This window comes from Helobdella robusta (assembly GCF_000326865.2).
Source record: "Helobdella robusta unplaced genomic scaffold HELROscaffold_55, whole genome shotgun sequence".
Lineage (NCBI taxonomy): Eukaryota > Metazoa > Annelida > Clitellata > Rhynchobdellida > Glossiphoniidae > Helobdella > Helobdella robusta.
The window spans coordinates 1,172,765-1,186,668 of record NW_008705295.1 but is presented as its reverse complement, the minus strand read 5'-3'; the positions used below and the strand labels follow the sequence as shown (position 1 = coordinate 1,186,668).

General features: G+C 29.6%; 1 protein-coding gene across 1 annotated transcript; it reads left to right on the top strand.

The window, feature by feature from the left end:
* Window positions 1–8,058: 8,058 nt before the first annotated feature.
* On the top strand, window positions 8,059–11,905 carry HELRODRAFT_193626 (hypothetical protein). Its single transcript, XM_009028457.1, has 7 exons — window positions 8,059–8,297; window positions 8,801–9,158; window positions 9,487–9,546; window positions 10,286–10,444; window positions 10,641–10,920; window positions 11,245–11,567; window positions 11,613–11,905. Exons 2-6 carry the CDS (start codon window positions 9,110–9,112, stop codon window positions 11,456–11,458), a joined length of 762 nt encoding a protein of 253 aa, XP_009026705.1. The 5' UTR covers window positions 8,059–8,297; window positions 8,801–9,109; the 3' UTR covers window positions 11,459–11,567; window positions 11,613–11,905.
* The last annotated feature ends 1,999 nt before the right edge of the window (window positions 11,906–13,904 follow it).

The following is a 13,904-nucleotide window of genomic DNA, read 5'->3' as shown; positions in this document are numbered from 1 at the left end:
ACTATCTATGGATACAAATATTTTACCGAAATTATTTTCAAATGATTTAAAGACAATTGATTAGAAGAGTATGTATCATCATCTTCAGTATGTATCATTACATAGAAATTCGGTAGATTTCATAAATTACCGCATTATTCATCGTCTTTTATCAGCATTTACATATATGTATGAATGAATCATACTAATAAACTTTCCATTATTCAACATTTCTGTACAAACGTTTGGAATGTATGCAAAAGTATTCAAACAAGCAAACGCAGCAGTTCACATTCTTTAAATATATCACATCACAAGAAATGAAGTTGTACTTGTTGTCGAACGACTTGTTCTGAGTTGTATTTTTGGTAAAAATACTATACTAATAATTATTTTAGAATACAATGTGTATTCTAATATATGTATGTATTAGTACACTTGTTAGTATGCATACATTATACATACTAGCATAAATAAAAGATATACACAACTTACTAACGAGTAAAGACCATTAAAACACAAGCGACATACATACGTAGTAAGCTTGCAATTATGTTTAATACAATTTCCTATTTCATGAAGAACTTAGTAATTTTATTTAAATATTTTATAAATTTTCCTTATTCTGCAACCTAATTTTTCAAATCATGACTTCATGACCTTAACTTTTGATTAATAAATTAGGATTTTAAATTTAACTCTAACGTAAAACAATTGCATAACTTTACAAGGAAGCTATGCGTTGTTCTCTTAAACAGCAGTCAGTACAACACATTCTCACACACACATTCATGCTCACGTTCACACACACACACACACACCACACACATACACTTTCACACACTCACACACATATACACACACACACACGCATACACACAGACACACACACTCACACTCACACAAACGCATACAACACACACACATACAAGAAAAAGAATCGTGATGTTAAAATGATTTTGAGTGTCAATCGTGATTGACAATCGTGCCAATGATATTGCCATTTCTATTCTATTTTTACGCATACCTCACGGATTAACCGCCAGATATACCAATTAATTTGGTATATTATAATAGACAATATATATCCACATTAAAATGCATTCGTGACCATAATAAAAACATATTAAGAGTGTCAAACATGTATACACACTTTTAAACACACACTTAAACCAGCAAGACATACAAACATATGCATGCATACATGAAGACACATACACATACATATGCAACCACATAGCTCTCAAGTATGCCACATTTTTTATATATTAAATTTTTCTTAAAATGTGTAAAATTTCCTAGAGTTATGACATATGAGAGGTCAAGTATTTAAAATTACTAATACACACACATACACACAGACATACATAAACATAAAAAAAAGTTGTTCTTCGTATTTTTCAGCCCAGGTTTTGTCTTATTGCTAAGATTTAAATAAGCAGCACATGAATGCAAGACGTTCCGCATCATATAATGTTTCGTTGGTTGCTCTAGTTTGCAATTAATATATCTATGTATTATAAATGGCAAATTACCTATAGGCATTTAAAAATAAATGAACAAGAGACATTAATAATTGATTAATGAATGATTAATGCATGATTGGATGAATTAACGAATGAAAGATTGGATAGATAGATAAATAGATAGATAGATGAACAAAATAATGAATAACTGAATGTATAAATAAATATATAAAAATTATATTTGAACGGTAAATACATATTCTATACGCATAAAATTCAAATAAATATACAAAAACACTAAAAATCATATTAACATATAAAAAACAATATAATGATAATATCAATACAATAAAGAAATAACATCAATAAAAAGTTCTTATTAAAAAAATGAATCAAAATATCAATAATAATCATAAAGATACTTGGGCAAAATTGAGGACATTGCGGTTGTAATTAACTGCTAGCAGTTAAAATAATACAAGTGAATACCTAAAAATTCCGCTATGCCATCGTTGTACTGCTCAGAAGCGTATTTTAGCTCTACCGTTACAGCCTACATTGTTAATTCTGTCCATTACGTTTTAACTAATACTTTTTTTTATTAATTTACATTTAAATGATTTTCTCTCCGTTTTATCGATAGTTGTTTGTTATACAATTGTTTTAATAAATAAATATGTGATAATTCTGTTCTAAATAATTGTTTTTGGCAAAAACAACTTATGCCAAACTGCATAAGATGTTGTTTGACGGAGTTGGTTTCATACTTACTGCCCTTATCACCCAGGTTTGTAACTTAATTATACTCATTTCATCCTATTTTTTTGTAGCAATGCAATAAACTAATTATATGAATAACTATATTTAAGTATTCATTCATAAATTCAAAATGTTTATCATTTTTATTTTATTTAAAAAGTCAACAGAGATTAACTTTCATATTTTCAGAAACCCATTAACGTTATCACTATACTACTTTCAGCATCATTGATATCATTAATATAATTATAACTTTGTTGTTTATTTAGTATTAATACTACTGTCATAAGTGTTGCTATTATTAACCACTATCTATATTACTATCATTATAATTATGATGATTATATTTATTAATTTAAATTGTTGATTTTTTCAGATGCTGAATTCCCAACAGGGTAAGAAAAAACAAGTTTTTCAATATATAAAATTTAAATACAGTTTCAAATAAATCGTTTTCAGGCAATAATTTTTAAACTATTTTTTTCTAATAACTGATTTATGATAAACTACTTCTATTTAGCCATAACTTTGGAAGGCACAACAACAACAACTCCTCTTATTCAAACAATGTTCTCGCCATTCTCAAACATTCCAACTGCAGATCGGACAACAATTCCAAGAACCATATTTGTTACTGGTACTATTTTATTTACTACTATTACTACCACTACTACTACTACCACTACTACTACTACTACCACTACTGCTACTACCACTACTACTACTACTACCACTACTACTACTACTACTACTAAATCATCTACTACTACTACCACTACTACAGCTACCACTACCACCACGACTACAACTACCACTACCACCACCACAACTACTACAACAACAACAACTACTACTACTAACCCTAACCCTACTACTACTACTACTACTACTACTACTACTACTACTACTACTACTACTACTACTACAACAACTACTACTACTACTACAAAACCAATAACAACAAATATATTTACAACTCTAACTCCAATAACTTATTCCGGGTTCATTTTGCTGAAAAGTTTATCTTCCACAACTTTCAATAACAACCTTGTTGAAACATGGCTGAAAACATTCACCGAACAAGATTGTGATATTACAATTGTTGAGCAGAAAATTAAAAGTAAAATTTTTTTGTTTTACCTTTTGAATAAAGAATAAATTAAATGATCCTTCAGTTAATTTATCAATTTTTGAACAAATATTATGTACGTTATGGCAAACTTTTATATAAAAAAAATTGTACACCAAACTGAAAACAACTAATTTCAAGTGAATAAATCTTTGGATGTTGTCAACTAAGATTTTCGAAAAACTCATGTTTGCAAGAATGTGGAAAGTTGTCATTATATTAAATAAAATAAATAAAAGTCAATATGGTTTCATACCTAAATCCTCCTCAGAGAGAGCTGTTGCGAACTTGTGTTGACCTCTACCAAACCAAAGAGGATTGTAATGTGAATGCAAATCGCACATACACTGCTTATGATAGGCGAAGATCTCGTTTGCATCCGAACCTAATAATTTCAAAACAGCACCCAGCGTCTTTAACCATTAGGCTATCATACAGCCTAGTTAAAAAGTAAATAGATGTAACCAAACCAATGACGTTTACATTAAATTATAAGGTGCTCCAGTTGTAAACGTGCAACGTAGAAAAAGGCGGAAGAAAAGAAGAAGAAAAAGAGAAGAAAGTAAGTAATGATAATGATAATTTTAATGATAATGATGATGATAGTGATAACGATAATATCAATGACGATAGTGATGATTACAACGTTTCAAAACCATCATAATTTATAATTATAATGTTTACATCTCGCTACATTTCTTCTGTTCCAGTTTTAAAAATTCTAACTTCAAAAAATATTCCACAAACAAAACAAACTTATAATATGACGCTATAGAAAACCTTTTTAATCAAATGCAACTGTTTAAAATTTGGCAGTTTTAGGCACGCAAAGACGAGCAACGACAACAGCTGTTAACAAGACCTCGATATACTACTTAGTCAACAGCATCAACAACAACTTAACTTCCTACTTCGCAAGCAACAACAATCCCATCAACTACCCAGCCATCGACAGCCAGCAGGTTGAGATGGCACTCCTATGGATGTCTGGTTGGGATAACTGTTACTCTTCTAATCACGCTCATATTCTTGAATTAATTCATACAATTTAATTTTAAATTATAAAAACAAACTTTAATAATAATTATATTAGTAAAAACTTAAAATTTATAATTTCCTTGAAATTTTCTATTAAGCTGAGGGTAGCCAATGTAACTCCAGCAAATGTTCTCCAAATGAAAAATGTATGATCAACGATAGTAACAGTTTATCCTGCGTCAGCTGTTCAGTACTTACGGACAACAACAACAACTACAACAACAACAACAACAACAACAACAATAATAATAATGCATACAACACTTTTTATCTCTGTGCAGTAAGTAACGACAGAGGCGGAGGTACTAACAATCGAAATTTGTTAGGCTTGATAGCCATTCCGTTCATCATCATATTGCTAGTGTCCATCGTCCTTGTTGTATACTTTTTTAGAAGGTTTGTTTAATGAGACTTTAATGTTTTTGAATTTAACAAACAATTTTTTTATAGTTTATTCATTAAAGTATGTAGATATATTTGCAGGACAATTTCGGACAATCTTATTAGCATAACGATGTTGATCAACTAAATCATTAAATTAAACGACGTTATTATTTTGATCAAGCAATCATTCAAGCACTAAATTTATCAATCAGTTAACTTTCCAATCAGTCACCCCATACAATGTTCAATCTTCCAACCGTTCATAAATTAATTTCAAATAAGGAAATCTAAGCAGAAAAAAACAGAAAACTCAAAAGTCGCTGTCATCTACAAGAATACGCAACCAATAAACATAAACAACGACAACAATTACACGCAAGATGTTGCAGCAACAGACAGCAACCACAACGACGATGCTGCAGCAACAAACAGCAACAACAACGACGATGTTGCAGCAACAAATGGCAACAACGAGTGTGCTGATACAGATCACTGCTACGAAAGACTACGTAGGGACTGGAGTAGAAACAGAGAGACGTTGTATTATAATTTTGAAGAGTTTAAAAATACTGTTTTTTCATGAAGAAATAGTGTATACGGATGAAGAAGTTGTGTATAATGATGAAAAATTGATGTATGTTTATGAAAAAATAGCAAAATGGTGTTTATTTATGTATATTAATAAAGAAATTGTCTATAATGGTGAGCAAATGTTGGGTTTTGAAGAATTTTTTTGAAAGGAAGATGTTGCGTTAATATGGTTATGTAGTAGTTTAGTGTTATTTTTTTATTGTTGTGATAATGTTGATGTGATGAGATTTTGTAGTGATTTTGTTTTTGCAAAATATGTTATAAAATTATACCGATGGAAGTGTGAATGTCATGTGATGCTGTTTGAAATGAAGCAAAAACAAAGGCACAATCGGTATAAATGTTTTCAGTCATTAATGTACAATTTTGACCACTTGTTAACTTTATTTAATTTTGCAAAGTTTTCTCTACGAAATTCAAAAATTATTGCTAAGTAAATTTTTAAACTCAATGACCCAACTCACAATTGTAATGGTTTACTTGAAATTTGAAGATTTGAAGCATGCTGATTAACCTAAGTATTTCACAAACATATACAAACGTCGCCGTATCGACGTTTCATATTAATCCATTAAATATAAACACACACAGACACTTACATACACACATATCCACACACATACACACAATTGTATGTATATTGTATATATATGTGTCCATAATTTATATCCATTTTTACTAACATCTGTACAGTCTATCAATAGATTCACATATAAAAACCCAAATAAGTGCATAATTTAATATTTTGCATAATAATATATAATAATACAGCTGCCATGAACATTTTTATTTATTTTAAATGATTTAGATCTACATTGTAAATAATTTTCTATTAATTTTACTGATAGGAACTGATATTGTTAGGACGTTTTATTAAAGATAACTTAGATAGAAAGAGACAAACACACACGCATCAATAGTCACAACACGCACACGCAAATCGCAATAAGGAAGCTACTTTTCAATTTAAGAATTGAAGTATTATGAAATTCATGCCTCGTTATTCGTAAATTTGAAAAGACATCAGATGAATCCTGTTATATAATGAATGTTTCTTATTCATTTCTGCATGCATGAATATGTGTATGTGTCACTTCTAGAATACACATTACTAATGTTACTTGCTTAAGACGTTACGTACATTTCCGCTATTTTAGGAGAATTTTATTTTTATAAATTTTTTTTTAATATAAATTTTAATTCATTTTTTGGTGATGGCGATGTTATAACGCCAATGAAATGTACAGATCACTAACTCAATGACGTTGCGATTGAGTAATAAAAAATTGATTTCTACGTCCATTTTGTTGTTATCATTTTTTATGAAATTGTTTTTACAGATTAGTGAATCATAACCGCATCCTTTATTTCATTTCAAATATCTATCCTTTACATTTATCCTACTACAAATATCTTTCAGAATGATATATTGAAAGAAATATAATCCAAAAAAATCAACAAGTTCAAGTAGATCCTTTATAGCTTTCCTACCATAAGTATAATTCAGGATGATACATTGAGAAGATAATTCAAACAAGCTTGTTACCAGAGCAAGCAAGATATATAGTGTAATGATTGCAGACACGGGTATCCAGTATTCATTGTGTGTCATGAGTTGGTACACACTTATCCACATACAATTAGCACGGGTAAGCTTGGACAAAAAGATGGTGTTTTAGCGTTTACGAAATTAAATAGCAGAAAACGCAGGATCACAAAGGTTCCCAGGCAAACTATTCCAGACAGCAGGACCCATTACGGAGAAATTCCTTCGAACAAGAGACAAGTTTATGTCAGGTACAAAGAGTAAACCTGAATTGTCAGAGCGCAATGTTTGACTCAGAAGTGGCCTTGTTTTAGAAATGACTCCGTCAGTTAAATATTCAGTAGCAACTTCTTTAATACATGTCTTGAAAATAACTTTTATCAAAATCACACATTGTGTGGGATTTTGATATCTCTATATAATGGAATAAAAACCTTAATCTTAAACATCCTACTAATCCGAGCAGATGGGAAAAAAGAGTATGTTTAAACATTGTTCTCTTGAGCAAATCAAACAGATAAATTCTACTTAAATTTTTATTTTATTCACTACTACTACTACTACTGCTGCTACTACTACTACTACTACTACTACTTCTACTACTACTACTACTACTACTACTAACACTAATACTACTACGAACACTACAATAACTAATATTAACATTAACAAAAATTATAATTAATTAATTTAATAGTAAATTTAGAAAATTGTTTGAGCGACGGTGATGATGACGATATAAAAACTAAAAGTGATGATGATTGATGAATTGTATGATGAATTGAATGATGAATTGTCCGTTACAATGCAACTTCGCAATATTACATCAATAAATTAAATAGGTTTATTATTAATAAATATCATTATTATTATTATTATTATTATAATTATTATTATTATTATTATTTTATTCTTATTTTATAATGTAAAATTTTTTATGGTTGATCGAGTAAGTTGGAAGCACAGCTAAACAAAACAAAACAATGCCAGTTATTTATTTTTCATCGGGTACAGAAGTGTATATAATGTCTTCAGGACACGAGTATCACTATTGTATTGTGTGTGTGTGTGTGTATATGTATGTGTGTGTATGTGCGTGTATGTGTATGTATGTATGTACATATATATGGTGTATCTTCTATTCATTGATACATTTCTATGTTATTGGATCTCGTTTAAGCTGTCTACATCAACTTCATCAACTTTTGTTTTATTCAATTATCCCAATCCTAATTATTTTTAGCATTAATGTGTGATATGATTTGTTGTTATTAATTAGATGTATTAATCTTCTCAATTAATGTTTTTATTTTCATTTTAAATAAATTTTCAATTGAATAAATTGTGAAAAAAATAAAAATGTACTTCCTTGGTGTCGAGATCACGATCTTGATGTTGGTAGCTTCGGTTAGTACTAATATACTAATAAAGTAGTTATTCATTACTTTAATTTTGATATTATTTGTTAATTATTCAATTAATTAACTAATAACAACAATTTGACAAAATAATTTTTTTTTAATTTTAATGGCTTATATTTTAAAATTCGTGATTTTATTCCTGCAATTTTCCAGCAATAAATATATTTATTTATTTATTTAAATAATTTAGATCCAGATCTCAACTCAACAAAGTTTGTTTTCGATTTAATTCTTTCATTGTAACTAACTTTGCTATCGACTTTTGTGCTTTACGACAGTATTGAGAAGAACATTCAAATTGTCTCCATATTCATGAACATTTGTTTAATATTTTGGTTTTTTAAATTGTTTAGTTACATAAGCAGTGCGATTTTGTAAGAATAAATTAAAAATGACTCCATGTTAAAATATATTTACAATTTTTCTCGTCAAGTTTTTAAAAGAAGTCATCGCCATTAGTTTTATAATTAGCTAATTTTTTTTCTTTCAAGTTAATATTGGGACAGGTACACAGCCGACCGTAAGCCCTGTTGCAAACCCAACTTTGCAGTCATCTACTATTTCTCCATCTACATTTCCGACTACTGTGTTTACACCTTTTAGTAGTACAACTGGAGTGGCAATCCCGACATCAGCCACACCATATATTTCAAATACATCAGACGCAACTTCCACGACCTCCACAACAACAACAACAACAACAACAAAACCATCTGTATATTCTGGTTCCATTTTGTTGTATAGTGTCTCCCCGACAATCATCAACAACTCTGATGTTAAAAACTGGTTGAATGTTATGACCAAGCAAAATTTTGATGTCACTATTGTTGAGCAGAAAATTAAAAGTAATGTTAATTTATCATTTTTTTTTTGAAGCTAGTATATGAGTTATTTATTTACAGATTTTTTATTGCGATTCAACCATCATTAGGAAGTTTTTCTTAGGTTAAATCCAAAGAAAGTCTACAATAAATTTTGGTCCGAGGTGTTGTGTGCGTGTGTGGTGTGTGAGTGTGTCTTCAACTGCAAGTATATATGCGCGTGTGATTGAATGTAGACGATATGAGGACCTATAAAGAGACAACTTAAAAAACGTTTAAAGAGCCGTCATTTTTTTACATATGAAAAATCCCAACAATGATAAATTGAATGACCGTTACCTTGAAACCTCAGGTAGCGTCGTTGCCAGCGTTAAGCAGAAGAAAAGAAGGAGGAGGAAGAGACAAGTCGGGAGTGAGTCATGATGATAGTGATGGTTATAGTGATGATGATGATGATGATAGTGATGATTATAGCTATGATGATGATGATAGTGATGATTATAGTGATGATGATGATGATGATAGTGATGATTATAGCTCCTAATGATGATGATAGTGATGATTATAGCTATGATGATGATGATAGTGATGATTATAGTGATGATGATGATGATGATAGTGATGATTATAGCTATGATGATGATGATAGTGATGATTATAGTGATGATTATAGTGATGATGATGATGATGATAGTGATGATTATAGCTATGATGATAATGATAGTGATGATTATAGTGATGATGATGATGATGATAGTGATGATTATAGCTATGATGATGATGATAGTGATGATTATAGTATGATGATGATGATAGTGATGATTATAGATGATGATGATGATGATGATAGTGATGATTATAGCTATGATGATGATGATAGTGATGATTATAGTGATGATGATGATGATGATAGTGATGATTATAGTGATGATGATGATGACGACGATGATGATAAGGATGATGACGATGATGAAGATGTATTATTGCGAAAAAAATCTGTCTCTAACGACAATTACGAGAAACATAATTACAAACCTTCAAATGTAAACTGTTCAATGTGTTAATTATTTTCAATACGTTTTCTAAAAAGTACTAAAAAAATGAACTTTCTGTTTTTCTATGAATTGATTAAAAATCATTATTAATTGCAGCTAATGGAACACAACCGACGACAACAACAGTGAACAAAACACAAATAATTTACATAGCCAGCACAAACAACAGCATCAATGTGTCTAACTACTTCCAAAACAACAACAACAACACAATAGCCGGCCAACAAGTTGAGTCAGCATTGCTTTGGCCAGCAGGTATGACTAAATTTCCAACTGTCAAACTTATTTTTAATAATTTTAGTATTGTCAGAGTGATTATTAACTACGAATTTGTGATAGCAAGAAAAATGCTACCGGTAAAAAACTTATTATGAACAGTTTTATTAAAAAAATAGTGTTTCAACTGAAGCAAACTTGCAGAATACTAATTAATTTTCACTTTTTTCAACAGTTGAAGGTGGCCAATGCAACGCGAGCGTATGTTCCTCTGGTGAGAAATGTATGCTCAACGACAACAACACTTTAAACTGCGTCGGTTGTGCAACACTCGGCAACAACCCAAACATCAACAACAACGACGCTTATAGAACTTTTTTCTTCTGCTCAGCAGCAACCACCACAACTACACCCAAACCATCAGACAACAGGAATTTGTTAGGCTTGATAGCCATTCCATCATGCGTCATTGCACTGATATTGATCATCGTCCTAGTCGTTTGTCTCCTTCAAAGGTCCTTCAGTTTATGATTTTTTTACTTTTTAAAAATAAAAATTAGGCCAAAATAAATTTTAACTGTATTTCAAAGCATAACATTAATTGGTCAACACTTCGTAATGGGAAAAAAGCTTATGATTGACTATGCTTACGAACGAATAATTAACTATCATTACCTTCTTTCACTCAGCCAACCATCGTCCATCTATCAGATCAATCAACCAACAACGAAACCAACCAACCAGCCAACAAACCGTCAAATAAACCACAAGCCAACCAACAAACAAACCATCCAATCAACAAACAAACCAATCAACCAACAAAATCACCCTCCACACAGGAGATCAAAAAGAAAAAAGAACCAAGACATCCACAAAATCCATCCAGCCGTCTACGAGGCCACAGACGCCGGCGTCCTCGACCGCGTCAACTTCGAAAACAACGAGAACGGAGGCACCGTCAGAAGCGAGGCCTACAGGTCGAGAGGCGGCTTCGACAGCGTTCGAAGCGGCAGGAATAGATATGAAAATGATAATGATGAGGGATTGTACTGATGAATGAGTGAGTGGGTAAGCTATCATTTACAAATATATGTGTGTATCTATATATTAATATAAACATTCATATATTGTTAAACAATATATTATATATATATATATATATATTGTAGATATATATATATATATATATATATATATATATATATATATATTGTAGATATAAAAATTTATATATATATGTATATATACATATACACCAATCTTTTAATGTGGATTTAAATATGTAGTGTATATAATATCAATGTTGACGATAGTATTGATGATTATACTATTGAATATCAATATTATTATACTATTATAATACTATTATTATATTGAAATATTGAAAATATTGAAATACAATTTATGATAACAATGAGATGACGATAATGACGATTACTGTATCGATAATGTTTTGATGAAGAATGTAAATGGGTAGTAATTATTATAGATGATGATGAATGAAGAAGAGGTTGAAAATGATGGCCACCATCATGATTATTCATCATTATCACCATCATGATTATTCATAATTATCACCATCATGATTATTCATCATTATCACCGTCATGATTATTCATCATTATCACCATCATGATTATTCATAATTATCACAATCATGATTATTCATAATTATCACCATCATGATTATTCATCATTATCACCATCATGATTATTCATAATTATCACCATCATGATTATTCATAATTATCACCATCATGATTATTCATCATTATCACCATCATGATTATTTATAATTATCACAATCATGATTATTCATCATTATCACCGTCATGATTATTCATCATTATCACCATCATGATTATTCATAATTATCACAATCATGATTATTCATCATTATCACCGTCATGATTATTCATCATTATCACCATCATGATTATTCATCATTATCACCATCATGATTATTCATAATTATCACCATCATGATTATTCATAATTATCACCATCATGATTATTCATAATTATCACCATCATGATTATTCATCATTATCACCGTCATCATTCCTTGTTTGCAATGATGACGGTGATAATGGTGAATCTGATATAGACGATGAGCGAAATGATAATTTTGCGTGTTAACCCTCAAGAAATTTGATGATAACCTTAATTTTGCTAGTAGCATTATTCATGTTTATGTGTGATATTGATATCATAGATATTTATGTTTAATTAATGAAAAAGTAACTAACGCCTTGATCATTAAATACCAAGCCATTCTAACTGAATTTTTGTATTATTATAGTTGAAGTGTTTAAATTAAATGTTTTAGATATTTTAATATTGACGTTCTGCCAAAAAGGAAAAATAATATTTAATAATTACAAACATTTATATTTATTTATATTTTATTTATTTATTTATTTATTAATTTATTTATATTTTAATTTTTCATTTTTTATTGTGGGTAAACTTCGTCGTCAAATTTTTGTGAGAATCTATGTACAAAAGCATTTGTCTACCTATAATGCATTATTTATGTATAGTTATGTGAATTTATATTATATTATTTATATATATTATGTTGTTTAATTGTGTGTGTGTGTGTTCGTATGTGTGTGTTCGTGTGTTTGTATGTGCATTTCTGTGTAATGAAGACTATTTAACAGCCATGAAACCAATGAAGATTATTTTACCTTGAAATTCTTTGTTAAAAACGTTGTTAGATTTAAGGTTTGCAATTATAATTTTTGCCAAAAATGTTCTCAGAGGTATGTATGTTTGTTTGTTTGTTTATATGTGTTTGTATGTGGTGTGTTTGCGTGTTTTGTGGGTGTGTCTGTGCGTGAGCGCATTTATATTAGTTGTTTATCTGATATTGCTAATTATTTCAAATGATTTGTTTCACTCCATTTTTATTTGTGCTCTATCTTTCTGTTTTAGATCAAATAATATTTTATCAACAGATTTCAATTTTTCATTAAAAGTTGAACTTCATTTATCTTATTAATATTTTATTCTAAAAATGTAGAAGAAACCAACTGTATCTGCTACAACAACAACGACAACATCAACAACAACAACAACATCTACTACTACTTCTTCTTCTTCTTCTTCTTCTACTACTACTAATAATAAAAAATATTAATATTAATAATACTATTTTTAATAACCATAGCAATAATAATAAAATAATTTTCCATATCTGTTTCACATTTTCAAAACCACTACATTCGATAATGATGGCTAATCTTTTTCAACTAATCTATTTTTTTAATCATTAAAATTGCGAATTATTGAATGCAGTAAAAGAATGTCCTAACACAACGTATTGAAAACATGAACGATTGCGAAATTAGCTGGCAGCCTAATGACTTGAATTCAAATACAAAAAGATACTCACATACCACATGCAATATAAGTGATGCTTTGACTAATGTTTAAGTTAAATAAGCTGTTTGCTTCGGAGAATTATAACACATTAAGAGAATCTTTAACACAT

Coding starts and splice junctions, on each gene's coding strand:
- HELRODRAFT_193626 (XM_009028457.1), top strand. CDS start 9,110: ATGACCAAGCAAAATTTTGATGTCACTATTGTTGAGCAGAAAATTAAA. Junction 9,159..9,486: donor TGTTGAGCAGAAAATTAAAA/GTAATGTTAATT, acceptor TTGAAACCTCAG/GTAGCGTCGTTGCCAGCGTT. Junction 10,921..11,244: donor GTCGTTTGTCTCCTTCAAAG/GTCCTTCAGTTT, acceptor CCCTCCACACAG/GAGATCAAAAAGAAAAAAGA.